The sequence below is a fragment of the Carlito syrichta genome, unplaced genomic scaffold (genome assembly GCF_000164805.1).
Source record: "Carlito syrichta isolate Samal-C Ts95f unplaced genomic scaffold, Tarsius_syrichta-2.0.1 Scaffold123684, whole genome shotgun sequence".
Lineage (NCBI taxonomy): Eukaryota > Metazoa > Chordata > Mammalia > Primates > Tarsiidae > Carlito > Carlito syrichta.
Window position 1 is genome coordinate 182,369 of NW_007067780.1, and position 14,883 is coordinate 197,251.

General features: G+C 40.2%; 1 protein-coding gene across 1 annotated transcript in view; it reads left to right on the forward strand.

Annotated features, from left to right (window-relative positions):
* Positions 1–10,867, forward strand: part of RNF169 (ring finger protein 169) — a 69,847-nt gene extending 58,980 nt beyond the window's left edge. The window contains exons 6-7 of the mRNA XM_021707738.1: positions 8,489–8,588; positions 9,021–10,867. Of these exons, the coding sequence (XP_021563413.1) occupies positions 8,489–8,588; positions 9,021–10,175 (1,255 nt within the window). The 3' untranslated portion in view covers positions 10,176–10,867. The remainder of the gene's footprint in view (positions 1–8,488; positions 8,589–9,020) is intronic.
* The last annotated feature ends 4,016 nt before the right edge of the window (positions 10,868–14,883 follow it).

A 14,883-nucleotide genomic window follows, 5' to 3' on the forward strand; every position in this document is an offset into this window, starting at 1 on the left:
GCCCAGGCGGGTCTCGAACTCACAGGCTCAGGCAATCCACTCACCTCAGCCTCCCAAAGCACGAGATTACAGGCTGAGCCACCGAGCCCAGCTACAATTTCTTAAAATAAGACAGTAGTGATGTTTGCCACATCAGTTGACTCTTCCTTTCATAAAAGATTTCTCTAGGTTGGGCTTGGTGGCTCAATCTCTAATCTCAGCACTTTGGGAGGCCGAGGAGAGTGGATTGCCTGAGCCTGCAGGTTCAAGACCAGCCTGGGCAACTTGGCCAGACCTTGTCTCTACAATAAATACATTTTAAAAATTTAGCCAGGCGTAGTTAGCGCATGCCTGTAGTTCCGGCTACTTGGAAGGCTGAAGTGGAAGGATCACTGGAGCCCAGGTCAGTGCTGGGTGGCCATGAGCGTGCCACTGCACCCCAGACTGGGCAACAGAGAGAGTGAGACTCCAACTCAAAAAAGAAAAAAAAAAAAGATTTTTCTGTAGCAAGTGCTATTATTTTGATAGCATTTACCCACAGTAAAACTTCTTTCACAATTGGAGTCAGTCCTCTCAAATCCTTCTGTTGTTTTTATTAACTGAGTTGATGTGGTATTCTAAATCCTTTGTTGTCACTTTAACAATGTTTATAGCATCTTCACCAGAAATAGGTTCCATCTCAAGAAATGACTTCCTTTCTTCATCTATAAGAAGCAACTCAACTCCTCATTTGTTCAAGCAATGCAAACCCATCTTCAGACTCCACTTCTAATTCTAGTTTCTTTGTTTGTTTGCTACTTCTATCATGTCTGAGTTTCTTCCTCCACTGAAGTTCTGAACCCCTCAAAATCATCCATCAACTTCTTCCAAATTGTTATTAATATTTTGACTTCCTTCCATGATTTATTCTTAATAGCATCTAGAATGGTGAATCTTTTCTAGAATGTTTCAGCTGACTTTGCCCAGATCCATCAGAAGAATCACTATCCATGATAGCTATAGTCTTTTTTTTTTTTTTTTTTTTGAGTTGGAGTCTCACTCTGTCGCCCAGACTGAAGTGCAGTGGCTGCTCCCAGCCACCGCAGCCTCGACCTGCTGGGCTCCGGTGATTCTTCCGCCTCAGCCTTCCAAGTAGCTGGAACTACAGGTACGCGCTACCACGCCCGGCTGATTTTTGATTTGTTGTAGAGATGAGCTCTCGTCAAGTTGCCCAGGTGGGTCTCGAACCCGCAGGCTCAGGCAATTCACTCACCTCGGCCTCCCAAAGTGCTGGGATTACAGGCTGAGCCACCGAGCCTGGCCAGCTATAGACTTATGAAATGTATTTTTTTTTTTTTTTTGAGTTGGAGTCTCACTCTGTCGCCCAGACTGGAGTGCAGTGGCCGCTCCCGGCCACTGCAGCCTCGACCTGCTGGGCTCCAGCGATCCTTCCGCCTCAGCCTTCCAAGTAGCTGGAATTAACAGGCATGTGCTACCACGCCCGGCTGATTTTTTGATTTGTTGTAGAGATGAGGTCTCGCTGCCCAGGCGGGTCTCGAACCTGCGGGCTCAGGCAATCCACTCACCTCAGCCTCCCAAAGGCACGGGATTACAGGCTGAGGCACCAAGCCCGGCCGAAATGTATTTTTAAAATAATAAGACTTGAAAATTGATGTGATTCTTTGATCCATGGGCTGCAGAATGGGTGCTGCATTAGCAGGCATGAAAACAACATTAGTCATCTTGTACATTTTCATCAGAGCTTTTGGGCGACCAGGTGCATTGTTAGTGAATGATAATATTTTGAAAGGAATACTTTTCTCTGAGCAGTAGGTCTCAATAGTGGGCTTAAAACATTTAGTGAACCATGCTATAAACAGATGTGCTGCCATCCAGGCCTTGATATTCCATTTATAAAGCACAAGAATAAGAGATTTAGGATAATTCTTAAGGGCTTTAGTATTTTTAGAATGCTAAATGAGCACTGGTTTTGACTGAAATAGACACCAGCTGTATTAGCCCTTAATAAGAGAGTTAGCCTGTCCTTGGAAGTTTGAAGCCAGGCATTGACTTCTTTCTAGCGATGGAAGTCCCAAATGGCATCTTCTTCCAAAAGGCGACTGTTTTGTCTACACTGAAACTGAAAACCTGTTGTTTTGTGTAGCTATTTTCGTTAGTTATCTTAGCTAGATTTTCTGGATAACTTCCTGCAGCTTCTCCTTCAGCACTTGCTTCACCTTGCACTTTTATTATTCGGAGGTAGCTTCTTTCTTAAACCTAGTGAAGCAACCTCTACTAGCATTAGACTCTTCTTCTGCAGCTTTCTCAATTCTCTCAGCCTTTATAGAATTGAAGAGAATTGGGGCCTTGCTCTGGATTAAGCTTTGGCTTAAGGTGATGTTGTGGTGGTCTTCTATCCAGATCACTAAAACTCTCCATACAGCAATAATTTATGCCAGCTAGACCTAACAGACACATATAGAGCACTCTACTCAACAACATTAAACACATATTCTTCTAAAACCACGGAACATTCTCCAGGATAGATCATATGTTAGACCATAAAACAAATCTCAATATGGGTTGAAATAATGCACAATATCTTCTTTGTCCACAATGGAATACAAATAGAAATTAATAACAGAAGTAAAACTGAAAAATTCACAAACACGTGGAAGTTAAACAACACGTTCTTAAAAAGCCATTGGATCAAAGAAGTCACAAGAGAAATTAAAAGTATTTTGCAAGGAATGAAAATGAACACATCAAAACTTACAGGATGTAGTTAAAGCAGTGTTCAAGGGAAACTTTATAGCTGTAAAAGCCTACATTAAAAATGAAGACAGATCTCAAATAACCTTTCTACCTTAAGGAACTAGAAAAAGAAGAATGAGGCAGACCCACAGCAAGTAAAAGGAAGGAAATAATATATTACAGTGAAGATAAATGAAACAGAGAATAGAAAAACAATAGAATCTATGAAACCAAAAGTTGGGTCTTTTATAAAATTGACAAAATTTACAAACCTAAAAAGGAGAAGACTCAAATTACTAAAACCATGTGTAAAAGTGGGGACATCACTGCTGGTCTTATAGAAATAAAAAGGATTATAAGCAAATACTATGAATAGTTTTATGCCAACAGATTAGACAATTTAAATGAAAATGTACCAACTCCTAGAAACATACAAAGTACCTCAACTTACAAGTTCTACAGTTAAATTTGTGAACTTGCCACCATGCATTTATATTGACAGCACTGTACAAACCACTTGGTAAGGTTTCATAACCTTTGTATATCAGTGTCTCACAACTGTGTTCATGTTGATGTATGGTGGTGTCTTGCTGAGCGTCACTCATTATTGCATGTTTTTGTTGCAAGAATGTCAGAGCTTGAATTAGAGCAACTAGCAAACATTAAATTTCTTCTTAAACTTGGCAAGAGTGGAATTGAAATTGGGGACATGTTAGTCCAAGTTTATGGGGATAATGCCATGAAGAAAATGGCAGTGTACTAATGGATCAAACATTTTTCTGAGGGGAGAGAAAGTGTCACTCATAAAAAGAGGTCAGGATGGCCATTAACAAGCAGAACTGACAAAATCATTGCAAAAATTAGTTGAATTGTGCATCAAAATTGTTGACTGACTGTCAGAACCATAGCAGACCAAATAAACATCGTTAGAGAAACACTTAGGAAAACCTTAACTGAAAATCTTGGCATGAGAAAGGCATGTGAAAAAATAGTCCTGAAGGAGCTCTTGCATCATGACAATGTACCAGTGCACACAGCACTGTCCGTGAAGGAGTTTGTAGCCAGTAAACAAATAATTATATTGGAACACCTTCCCTGCTCACTTGATCTCACCCCCAATGACTTTTTCTTTATCCGAAGAGAATGGAAATATTGAAAAGAAGACGTTTTGATGACATTCGGGGTATCAAGGGTAAGACAACGACAACTCTGATGGCCATTCCAGAAAGAGTTCCAAAATTGCATTGACTGCTGGACAAGGCACTGGTGTAGGTGCATAGCTTCCCAAGGGGAGTACTTCAAATGTTACCATTGTAATATTCAGCAATGAGGTATTTAGCACTTTTTCTAGGATGAGTTCATGAGTTCAGACTTTGTAAGAGGAAGTAAAAAATCTCAGTTGAACACTATCAAGTAAAGAGGTTGAACCAGTAGTCAAAAAACATCCAACAATAAAAGCCCAGGACCAGGTGGCTTCACTGGTGAAAATACCAAACATTTAAAGAAGGATTAATGCAAATTCTCAAACTCTTCCAAAAATTAGAAGAGTAATGATCACTTTCCAACTTATGAAAGTGAGGCAATCATTACGCTAATACCAAAGCCAGGTAAAGATATCAGAGAATGTAGTGTAATATCTATTAAAATGCCAATGACCTTTTTTTGCAGAAATGGACAAGCTGATATTAAAATTCATATGTGAACCTGCGGGAGATCCCAAATAGCTGAAACAATCTTGAAAAAGAATAACAAAGGTGGAGTTCTCACACTTTCTGATTTCAAAACACAGGCCAAGCATTGTGGGTCCATGTCTGTAATCCCAGCACTTTGGGAGGCTGAGGTGGGAGGATCATTTGACCAGGAGTTAGAGACCAGCTTGGGTAACATAGCATGTATTGGCATATGCCTGTAGTTCAGCTACTCGAGAGGCAAAGGCTAGAGGATCGCTTAAGTCAGGGGGTGGAGGCTGCAGTGAGCTGTGAGCATGCCACTGCACTCCAGCCTGGACAACAGAGTAAGACCCTGTCTCTAAATTGTGTGTGTGTGTGTGTGTCTGCACATGTATACACACACACACACACACACACACACACACACACGCAAAATTCCTCAACAAAAGTACTAGCAAATCAAATCCAGCATAATAAAAGAATTATACGCCATAACCAAGTGGGATTTATCTCAAGAATGCAAAGTTGGTTCATCGTATGAAAATTAATCAATGTAATGCAACATTTTCATTGAGTGGGGGGAAAAAGCTACATGAATATCTTGGTAGATACGGAAAAACAAAAACAAAAACAAAATGAAATCTAATGCCCTTTCATGAGGAAAACACTGAACAAATAGGAAAAAAGGAAACTTCATCAACTTCATAAAAGAAATCTCTGAAAACCCCTCAGCTAATATCATACTCAGTAGTGAAAGACAGAAAGCTTCCTCCTAATAGCGGGAATGGGATAAATGAACGACTACTGTTGCCACTTTTTTTCAATATCGTACTGGTAATTCTAGCCAGAGCAGTTGTGGAAGGAAATGAAATAAAAGGGATCTAGATGACAAAGGAGGAAGTAAAACTATCTCTGTTTGCACATAATGTATTATTCATAGGAAGTCCTTAAGAATCCATAAAAAAATTAAAGCTACTAGATGAATTTAGCAAAGTTATAGGATATATGCTCATCACACAAAAATCAGTTGTATTTCTATGCACTAGCAATGAACAATCCAAAAACGTAATTAAGAAAACAATTTACTACACCATTGGAAAAAAGAGAATACTTATGAATAAATTTAACCATAGGAGTGCAAGACTTGCATGCTGAAAACTGCAAAACATTGTTGAAAGAAATTAAAGAAGAACTGAATAGAAGGAAAGACTTCCTGAGATGATGGATTAGAAGAGTTAATATTATTAAGATGGCAATACGCCCCATTTTTTTTTTACATATTTAGTGCAATACCTACTAAAATTCCAGTGGCTTTTTTTGTGGACAAGCTGATATTAAAATTCATAAATGGAACTATATATGGATAAAATTCATATATGGAACTATTTGGGGATCCCAAATAGTTAAAACAATCTTGAGAAAGAAGAACAAAGGTGGAGTTCTCATACTTCCTGATTCCAAAACTTCCTGCAAAGCTATAGCAGTTAAAATGGTGTGATACTGGAATGAGGGCAGACATATAGATGAATGAAATAGAATTGAGAATCCAAAAATAAACCCATACATATATAGTCAATTGATTTTCCACAAGAGTAACAAGACCATACAGTGGAGGAAAAGATCGTCTCTTCACATTTGATCCTGGGATAACTGTACATTCAAATGCAAAAGAATGAACTTGGACCCCAATCTCATACCACATACAAAAATAAACTCATCATGGATCAAAGACCTAAATATAAGAGCCAAAACTATACAACTCATAGAAGAAAACACTTGGGGAGTTCAGTTGTATAACTTCTCTTATAGCACTTACACTGTAGAGTAGTAGACTTCAGTGTCTAGATGCTCCTCTTGATCAAAATTATCTTTTCTTGGCTGGGCACAGTGGCTCATGCCTGTAATCCCAGTACTTTGGGAGGCCAAGGTGGGAGGATTGCCTTATTCTAGGAGTTTAAGACCAGCCTGGGCAACATAGCAAGATCTCTGTCTCTACACAAAATAAAAAAATTAGCCGGGCATAGTGACATGTGTCTGTAGTCCCAGCCACTCTGGAGGGTGAAACGGGAGGATCAGCTTGAACACTCCTAATGGCATAGAGCTCAGTATCGCTCCATACTCTGACTATTGAATGTTGCAAAGGCCTTTCTCAGTTTTGTCAGAAAATTTTTTCCTCTGATTGTCTTTTCTCCAATGAAATCATAACCAACAAGTCATATATGTGAAATAATAATGCTGTCTCTCTCAACTGTATGTTCCTTCTCCTGACCCAAGGCTTACATTATTTACCACAGCATTTTAATCTGCCATACAGTTTACTTCTGAGTGATCTACATCACTGACAGTTTGTATGACTTCTAGGAATGCAAAAATATTTAGTTTTTAAAAATAAAGTATCAGTCAAGCTGACTTCTAAGCCTCTACGTCTATAGGGTGATGTGAAATTGCCTACTTGTTCCAAAATGCATCTCCGACTACATAGTACAACTTTCACATTATTCATTTAGGTTAAGTGTTGAACGTTCATGGTAAAGTCTAAACATGTAATACAGGTTAGCCACCACTTTCTCCTTATTAACAATATGTGGTCATAAGACATAGGATGGGAGGGTTTTGGCTGGGAAGAATAACATAGAAATGCTAGAATATAAGCTGTTGTGAGTGGGTGGGACCAGCTTCCACTAGAGTTGTAGGAAGAGGAGAGGCATCCTGGGGATATACCTTATCTACTTTATAAAGTTTCTTTGAGCTAACCCTGGCATAGAAAAGCCACAAAAGAGTAGATATGATGCATTCAATTCCAAAGCTAAATAGAATCATTTGAGGAACTAATTTCTGTTTGGAATCGTCTGTATAGCTACATGTCCACCTTGACTTCCGGAAAATTCTTATTTATCCTTTGATGTGCACATTGCTACAGGAAGGCTTTTCTAACCCTGCTCTCCATTCCATCCCAGGTTATTAATAACTCTCTCTTTTATGCATAAGAGGTATCTTATGCATACTTTTTGTGCCCTTTTACTATTATGTTTATTTATCTGTCTGCCCCACTGAACTCTGATTCCTTAAAGACCAAGACTGTGTCTCATTCCTCTCTGTATTCTCAGGGCCTGGATAGTGCCCATCAGTGCCTGGCATATAGTCGGTATATGATAAATTCTTGATGAACAGACATATATTTAGGCAAAAGTTGGGGAATGGGAAATACAGGTGAGTCAGAAGTTAATTGAGTGTCCCTACTTGTAGTCTGCCATCTGTGGAGTAGGTGATAGTCATCTGCACGTAATTCTAACCCAAGATTCACATAGGATGCTGGGACAACTAGCACGTATAACATAATAAAGTTGGACTCCAACTCTACACCATACACAAAACTTACCTCAGGATGAATCAGAGGTCTAAATGTAAGAGCTCAGGCTATAAGACTCTTAGTGGGAAAACATGGGGGAAGTTTAGCTGTATTAGAATTCTGTCTTACAACACTCAGCATGCTATCATGTAGTAGACCTGCGTACATAATACCAGTTACTATGGAGTTTGGTTTGGGTTATAAACTCATAATGTAATATGTAGATGAAAACCACATGTTCTTGAAATCTCTTAAATCACCAGGATTTAGGCCTTTGGAAGCTCAAATGGATTAAAGAGGGAGTATATTTAATTTTGATTCCACACATGAAGGTCTAATACACTGCTGTGCATTTTTGTGAGTACTTCAGTGTATGTTTCATGATGATTTAGGTTGCTTGAAGAGAGGTTTGGGTTTAATAAGAGGAAATGTATTATTTGTAAAGGTGATTTACCATTGTGGTCTACCCCATGAAGGAAGGTGAAGTATCTGTACTCTCTCTCAGCATATGCAAAACAGCCATTGGTCTTAGAAACAAAAGCTTGGATCAAATGCCCTCTCTGGAGCACTCTCTTTTGGCAGAGTTTGTTCTTAGAATGTGTTTTGTTAATAAATTAACACATTTTCTATTGTAGCTGCCCAAGGGAATTACCTTTCTTGGTGAGTGGCTTACAGAGCACGAGAGATTGTCATCCTTTTTCTTTACCTAGTATATGGGCTAATTCTGAAAATCTGTCTTTTATTTATTCTTTTTTAGGAAGCTAAACTCCAAAGTGGAAAGGAGTCAGAGCTGCAGTGACACGGCTCAGGAGAGAGTGAAGAGCAGACTCAGAGCAGCTCCAGCCAACAAAGCCAAGGTATATCTCACCACAGGTTCCGGGCTAGCCAAGCCCACCCCATCATCCCCATGGCACATGGACACAAAACGAACTGTTCCAGATGAGGGGAAGCTGAACGAGGTCAGGATTATGTTGGAGAAATCTACAGACAGATATGAAGGAAGAGGGTTTTAATTAGTAGCAAGATGAGTAGAATGAGGGCCACTAGAGAAACCTTTTTTTAAAAGCTCTTGGTAAGTTTTTTTTCCTATAGCTTTTTCAATTTTATTAGTTGTTTCAAGTGTGTAAGAGTTTCTGTTAAGTGGTATGCTTTCTAGATGAGGAATTTTTTCCATGTCTTGGGCTCACATTATCCTTCATCCCTTTTCTTATCCTTCCCTTCCCTGTCCCTCCCATCATAAAGGAATGATGAAGGAAACATGTATTTATGATGTTTTAAATCTCTTTCAGGTCACAACTATGGCTCCAGCCTCAAACCCCATCATTGGTGTCCTCCTGTCCACTCAGAACAACCGCTGCCTCTCAGCCCCTGACTTAACTGTCGAAAAGCGTCTGCCCTTCAGCTCCCTTTCATCCTTGGCTTCCCTGCATAAGCCAGAGCGTTCTATCAGCCCTGAGAGCAATGACAGCATCTCTGAAGAACTAAACCATTTCAAGCCTATTGTTTGCTCACCGTGTACTCCTCCCAAGAGACTCCCTGATGGCCGTGTGCTGAGTCCCCTCATCATCAAATCAACACCCCGCAACCTAACCAGAAGCCTGCAGAAGCAGACTTCTTATGAAGCCAGCCCACGGATCCTCAAAAAGTGGGAACAGATCTTTCAGGAGCGGCAGATCAAAAAGACCCTTTCGAAAGCTACTCTCACCTCTCTGGCTCCTGAAACGGGGGAAGACTTACTAGGCTCTGAAGTTATACATTCTAGCAAGGAGAAGCCACTTGTGGCTTTAAATACAAGATTGTCAAGTGGGCAAGTACTCTCCGAGTATGCGGGACCCACCCCCACTGACCTTGATAATTTCCCCTCCGTTAGCCAAACAAAAGCAGAACAGGACAGTGATGGTAAGAGGAACACTGAGATCCCATCGGAAACCTGCTGTTCCTCAGAATTCAAAGTGGGAGCCGGTGGGACTTCTTTGGAGAGGGAGCAGATTGAGGGGTCAGAGTCAACCCCAGATGCCAAATTAGATACAACCTGTGTAAGCAGAGCCATGAAAATCTCAGCAGTTAATTCAGTGCTACCCCAAAACAATGTTTTGGGTGGAGCCCTCAAAACAAAGAAACAATTGAAGACATTAAATCATTTTGATTTGGCTAATGGTGTTCTAGTAGACAGCCTAAGTGAGGAGACACTTCCTTCCTTGCGTCGGGGCCGGAAAAGACACTGTAAGACCAAGCACTTGGAACAAAATGGCTCTCTTAAAAAACTGCGACAAACCAGCAGTGAAGTGGGTCTGGAGCAGAAGTTGCAGCAAGAGGAAGAGGACCGACAGCTGGCTCTGCAGCTGCAGCGCATGTTTGACAATGAGAGGCGGACTGTGAGTCGGCGAAAAGGAAGCATGGATCAGTATCTCTTACGGTCCAGCAGCATGGCCGGGGCCAAGTAGCACTTACTGGACAGTGTTACCTATTTTTAAGAGGTCTTTGGCCTTGCTCATTTATCCTGAAGAGCTGAATGTTCTCACTTTGGTTTCCTATTCATGGCAAAACACTGTCTAATACGGTTCTGAGAGGTTCCAGGGCCTTTGTAGTCAATAACCAAGGGAACTGCGTCTCTGTTTCTCTGTGACCCAGGCCAGAAGCACTCCTCACTCTCTGAGTGACCCATCCTGAGGGCTTCTGGGCCAAATCTTACATCACCCACTTGGAATGAGATTTGAAACAGCCTCATTCAGGAGCAAAATGGCCACAATCAGAAATGGTAGAGGAAATAGGGGATACCTTCTCAAACTGGTAGATCACCTGACTTCTTTCAACAGGGTATTGTTTTAAATCAGCCTTGCAGATAAATCTTAATTTCATCTTGTTCAAAGAAGTAAACAGTGTAGTTCTTTGGCAGATCCAAAATGATAGTTATGTTCCTCTTTCTCCTGCCCTTGTCAAAAGTAAATACCTACCTAAATCAATTGAGCTTATGCCTCTACAAAAATTGATTTATTTTCTCTGATTAAAAAATAACATTTGATTAATGCTGTAGAGTTGACAGAGCACATTCACAGACATTATTTAATGTGGTCTTCTCAAGAGACCTAACATGTAAGTGGTATTAGCCCCATTTTTAGATGATGAAACTGCAGTGCAGATGCTCAGGTTCTCTCAACTACTAAGTGGCAAAGCCCCAACCGAACGCTGGGTCTCCTGACAACAAATCCCATGGATTTTCTACAGGTTTCCCAAATGGACCACTACCGCCAGGGTAGCCTAGGAAAAGCTAGGCTAGGTGTTACACACGAACAGTGCAAAGTGCACACACAAACAATAAAGATTGATGGGAAGTATAAATGTGTACTGCGCAGTTATCCCCATCCCCACAGTTTATGGCCTTCTGTTTTGCTGGGGGTTTCAGCCTATGAGACAAACTATAGTCAGGCTTCATTATTACTTTCTACATGGCCAATGACTATCTGCAATGTTGATCTAAAATCCTAATGAAATTCTAAAAATTCGCTCTGAAGTCAGGCAATGAATAATGCTGAAACTCCATACTATGGAAACAAGGTATCTAGCTGGATGCAGCTGGTAAATTCAGTCCCATGGACCTTTGGGGTTTATTTTCCTTAGCAGCTGACACCATGTGTCTTTTGCATCCCTGGTGGTGCTTGGTGCTTCTGCCCATCTGGGCTCATTGAGAATAGGGGTTAAGATATGATTTCAGGGAATCTCAGATGGCATTCCCTGTGTATGTATGAGTTGTTACTATAAAGTCACATGACTGGCATTTTAACAAAACTTCCAGAGCTTATATATCCCAGTGTATGTTGTCCTCTTTGAGTACCCCAGCAGGATACTGCAGTTTTCCCAATGATGCCGCCATTGGAGAAAACATTTCTGGAACTGTCTTCAAAGACTGGAAACATCTAGAAACATACCCTCAAAATGTTAGAATTGAAAGGGACCTTAATGTTCATCTATCCTACCTTCTCCTTTGACCGAGGCAGAAGCTAAGGTCCAGAAAAGTGACTTGCTCATCAGGGGAGTTAGTATATCTCCTTTAACTTCTTCTCAGGAGATCTGCCCCCTTCTTAGGGCAAATCTTCGGTCTTTTGTGGTTATAGGAGAGAACTTTAAGTTTGAAACGAGCCAGAAGTTATTTGAAGCCACTGGGAAAGAAGGTGGCTTATCAAGGGTATTGAAGTAGTAAGTGGGGTGCTGCTTTAAAGCAGTCAGAGCCATTTTCTTGTGCAGCTCATAGTTCCCAAACAGTTCCCAAAGAGAAGTTCCAGAGATGTCTTAAGCATTGTGGTCATCGTTGAGATATGTGGAAGCTCTTCGGTGACTGCCTTGGTGGGGAACCTCACTCATCTGAATGTATGTATTCTGTGTTGTATGTGTGTGTGTGTGCATATGTGCAGATGTATGTTTAAAAAACATGTATCAATCTCATTACTTTATAGTCGCACCACTTCAGTCTAGGTCCTACCAGCAACTTATAGCCTCCAAGGGCTGCTGGAGGGCGTGTTAGTGCCCAAAATAGGAGAGCTGGCTCTGGTCTGCAGAAGACAGGGAGGGTGATCTTACTAAATCCCCCTAGAGAAAACTTATCAGTTACTGCCTTTTCACGTATTTCCTTTCTTGATTGTAGCAATTATGGGAAGGCTAGTCTTGTTGGTAGGAGCAAAGACACTTATTTTTTCACTTGCCACCTTTTCTATATCTCCAGTAATTTGAGAAACACTTTTCAGTTGGAATTGATTTTTTTTTTGGTAAAAAGATAAATATTTTTTAATAGATGAAATATATATTTTAAATATTTCCCCAAATTAATACTTTCATTTTAAGAAATTGCATAGCAGTAGCAACAAGTGCAGAGTAAAAAGCTACTTCTGGTTAAGCATATTTTCCAAACACAAGGTCCAGCTTATGACTTTCCCCCTTCCACTACTGTGATGCCTAGAATGATATTGGCAGCTGTTGTTTTCCAAACTTCCTGCTGAACAGTAGTCTTTCAAATATAGGCAGAGTGGTTTAGGTTAAGGAGGGAAGAGGCTTAATCTTTAATCAGCTTGGCTTTGGAGGAAGGAAAACCACCAAAGTATTTGCTGTATTTTTAAGATACTTCCCATCCTTGATAACTAAAACTTGACCAGCTTTCTCTTTCTGAAAAATTTCCCTCTTTTGTGGCTGATTGTAAAGTTGGTCACAGATGGAGTTGTTGATATGAATTCTTTGGGGAAAAAGAGATTTAAAAAAAAAAAAGACAAGGAAAATAGTATGGGGAAGGTTTTTGAGCTAGAATAAGAGATATACGATTTCACAAATCATTGAAGTCCAATTTGCCATACAAATTACCCATGTTCTACTAACTCTGCTCTTTGTATATATGATTCTGTATTTTTTTTCTTACTAAAGGGGATGTTATGAGAGGTGGGAGGGTAAAGGTCATTCTGATGGGAAATCCAAGAAATGTGATGCCCTCAGAAGGGGGCTCTCAACTCTCTTCCATGGAGAGGGAAAGATAATTTGGGAACATGTTCATGACCTGTTGATTGTATCTGCTGGAAGAAGTCATCTGGGCCTGTTGGGTTGGTTTCAAATCAGGGGATTATGCATCCAGCCCCTGGCCACTTTCATATAATTGCCTGATTTCTTAAAAAGTTAAGTCTTCTTGGCTGAGGCTTGCTGGGAAAGGCCCTTTTCATATAAATTGCCCGTTTTTAAAAAAGTGTTATGCCTTCTTGGCTGAGGCTTGCCGGGGAAACTTCTAAGTGGCTTATTATTTTTTTTAAATTTAAATTTAATTTTTAAAATTATTCTTGGAAGAAGCACTGGTGATAAATGTCTTCTCTGTTTTTTGTTTATTTTACCTGAAGGAAAAATGCCCTTAAGAGATTAAAGCTGCTTAATTAATGGCTGTCTGGTTACAAACTGACAAACTGACTAAAATGGGTAGCTGCCACTGTGCCTGACTGGTGCAGCTGATGACCGAAGGTGTTCCTCCTTTCTTTGCCATTTGACAGACATTTCCTGAGCTTCAAACTCGTGCCAGCCCTGAGCTGGGTTCTGGAAAAGACAGTCCCTGCTCTTGAGTGTGTGTGTGGCTGGAGAGTTTGTTCATAGTCATAAGAAAGGCCTTTCATAAGAAAGGGCTTTCTTTTATAGCTCTTCGATGGTCACATTTAGGATACTGTCCAACACCCAGCAGGCTGCACTGTATTATACATTTTAGAGACCCCATCAGTATTTGTGAATTTTATTGCATCATTGCTTTTCATTTACTAAGTGATTTTACTGAGGGAGAATAATTTCTCCTCCAGTGATTACAGGATAGTAACATCTCTTCAGGAGCTGCTTTTAGTTTAAGCCTCAAGAAATGAGGCAGGTTGTGAATCCCTGACATAGTCAGTAACCTCCTAATCTTTCCCCCAACCTGACCTCTCACCAGAGCTGGCAGCAACTTGGGATTCCTTTCTTTTTTTCATGCCTGGCTTTTCATTGAAATGGAGTGCCAGCCGGAGAGGGGGAAAAAAAAAAATCCAAAGGCTGGATCTTAATCAAATAGCTGGAATGAACATGGAAATCATCCAAGTTAAACTTCTTCTGCCCATCTTTAAAAGAAAAAAAAAAAAGCAAAAGCAAACAAGGAACTTAGATCCAGTGCCCTCTATCCTATTTTATACTGTAGTTTTCTAGGGTCTGAATCAATAATCCTTAAAGTTTTATTCACACACGCTAATGTGGGGGACACCCAAATAATTTAGGAGGCTTTTTGTTTTAACATCTTCTTTCTGATTTTTTCAGTTAGAATTAAAATGGACATATCCCCTGAATATATTCAGGTAGGGAAAAGCTCCATAGTACAAGTAAAGTAAATATGGGATCTTGGGAAGTGATATATTTTGATTGAAATATTCATTTTAACTATCAAATGAAACTAAATAATTTTAATTAAGGGTTAAAAGACAGTCTTTAAAAACTGGAAACTTCTTAAATCTTTCTTAGCCAGCCTTTTCCTCCTCAACCCATAGAGTAGTTTTTTAGCCTATTCTCTAGAGTAAACGTAACTGGTTATGAATTCCTGTGACTCAGTAAGAAAGCAGGTCTATGCCGGGGGAAGGTGGGTTCTAGCGAGAGAGACAGCTGAATAGATTTCTGAGG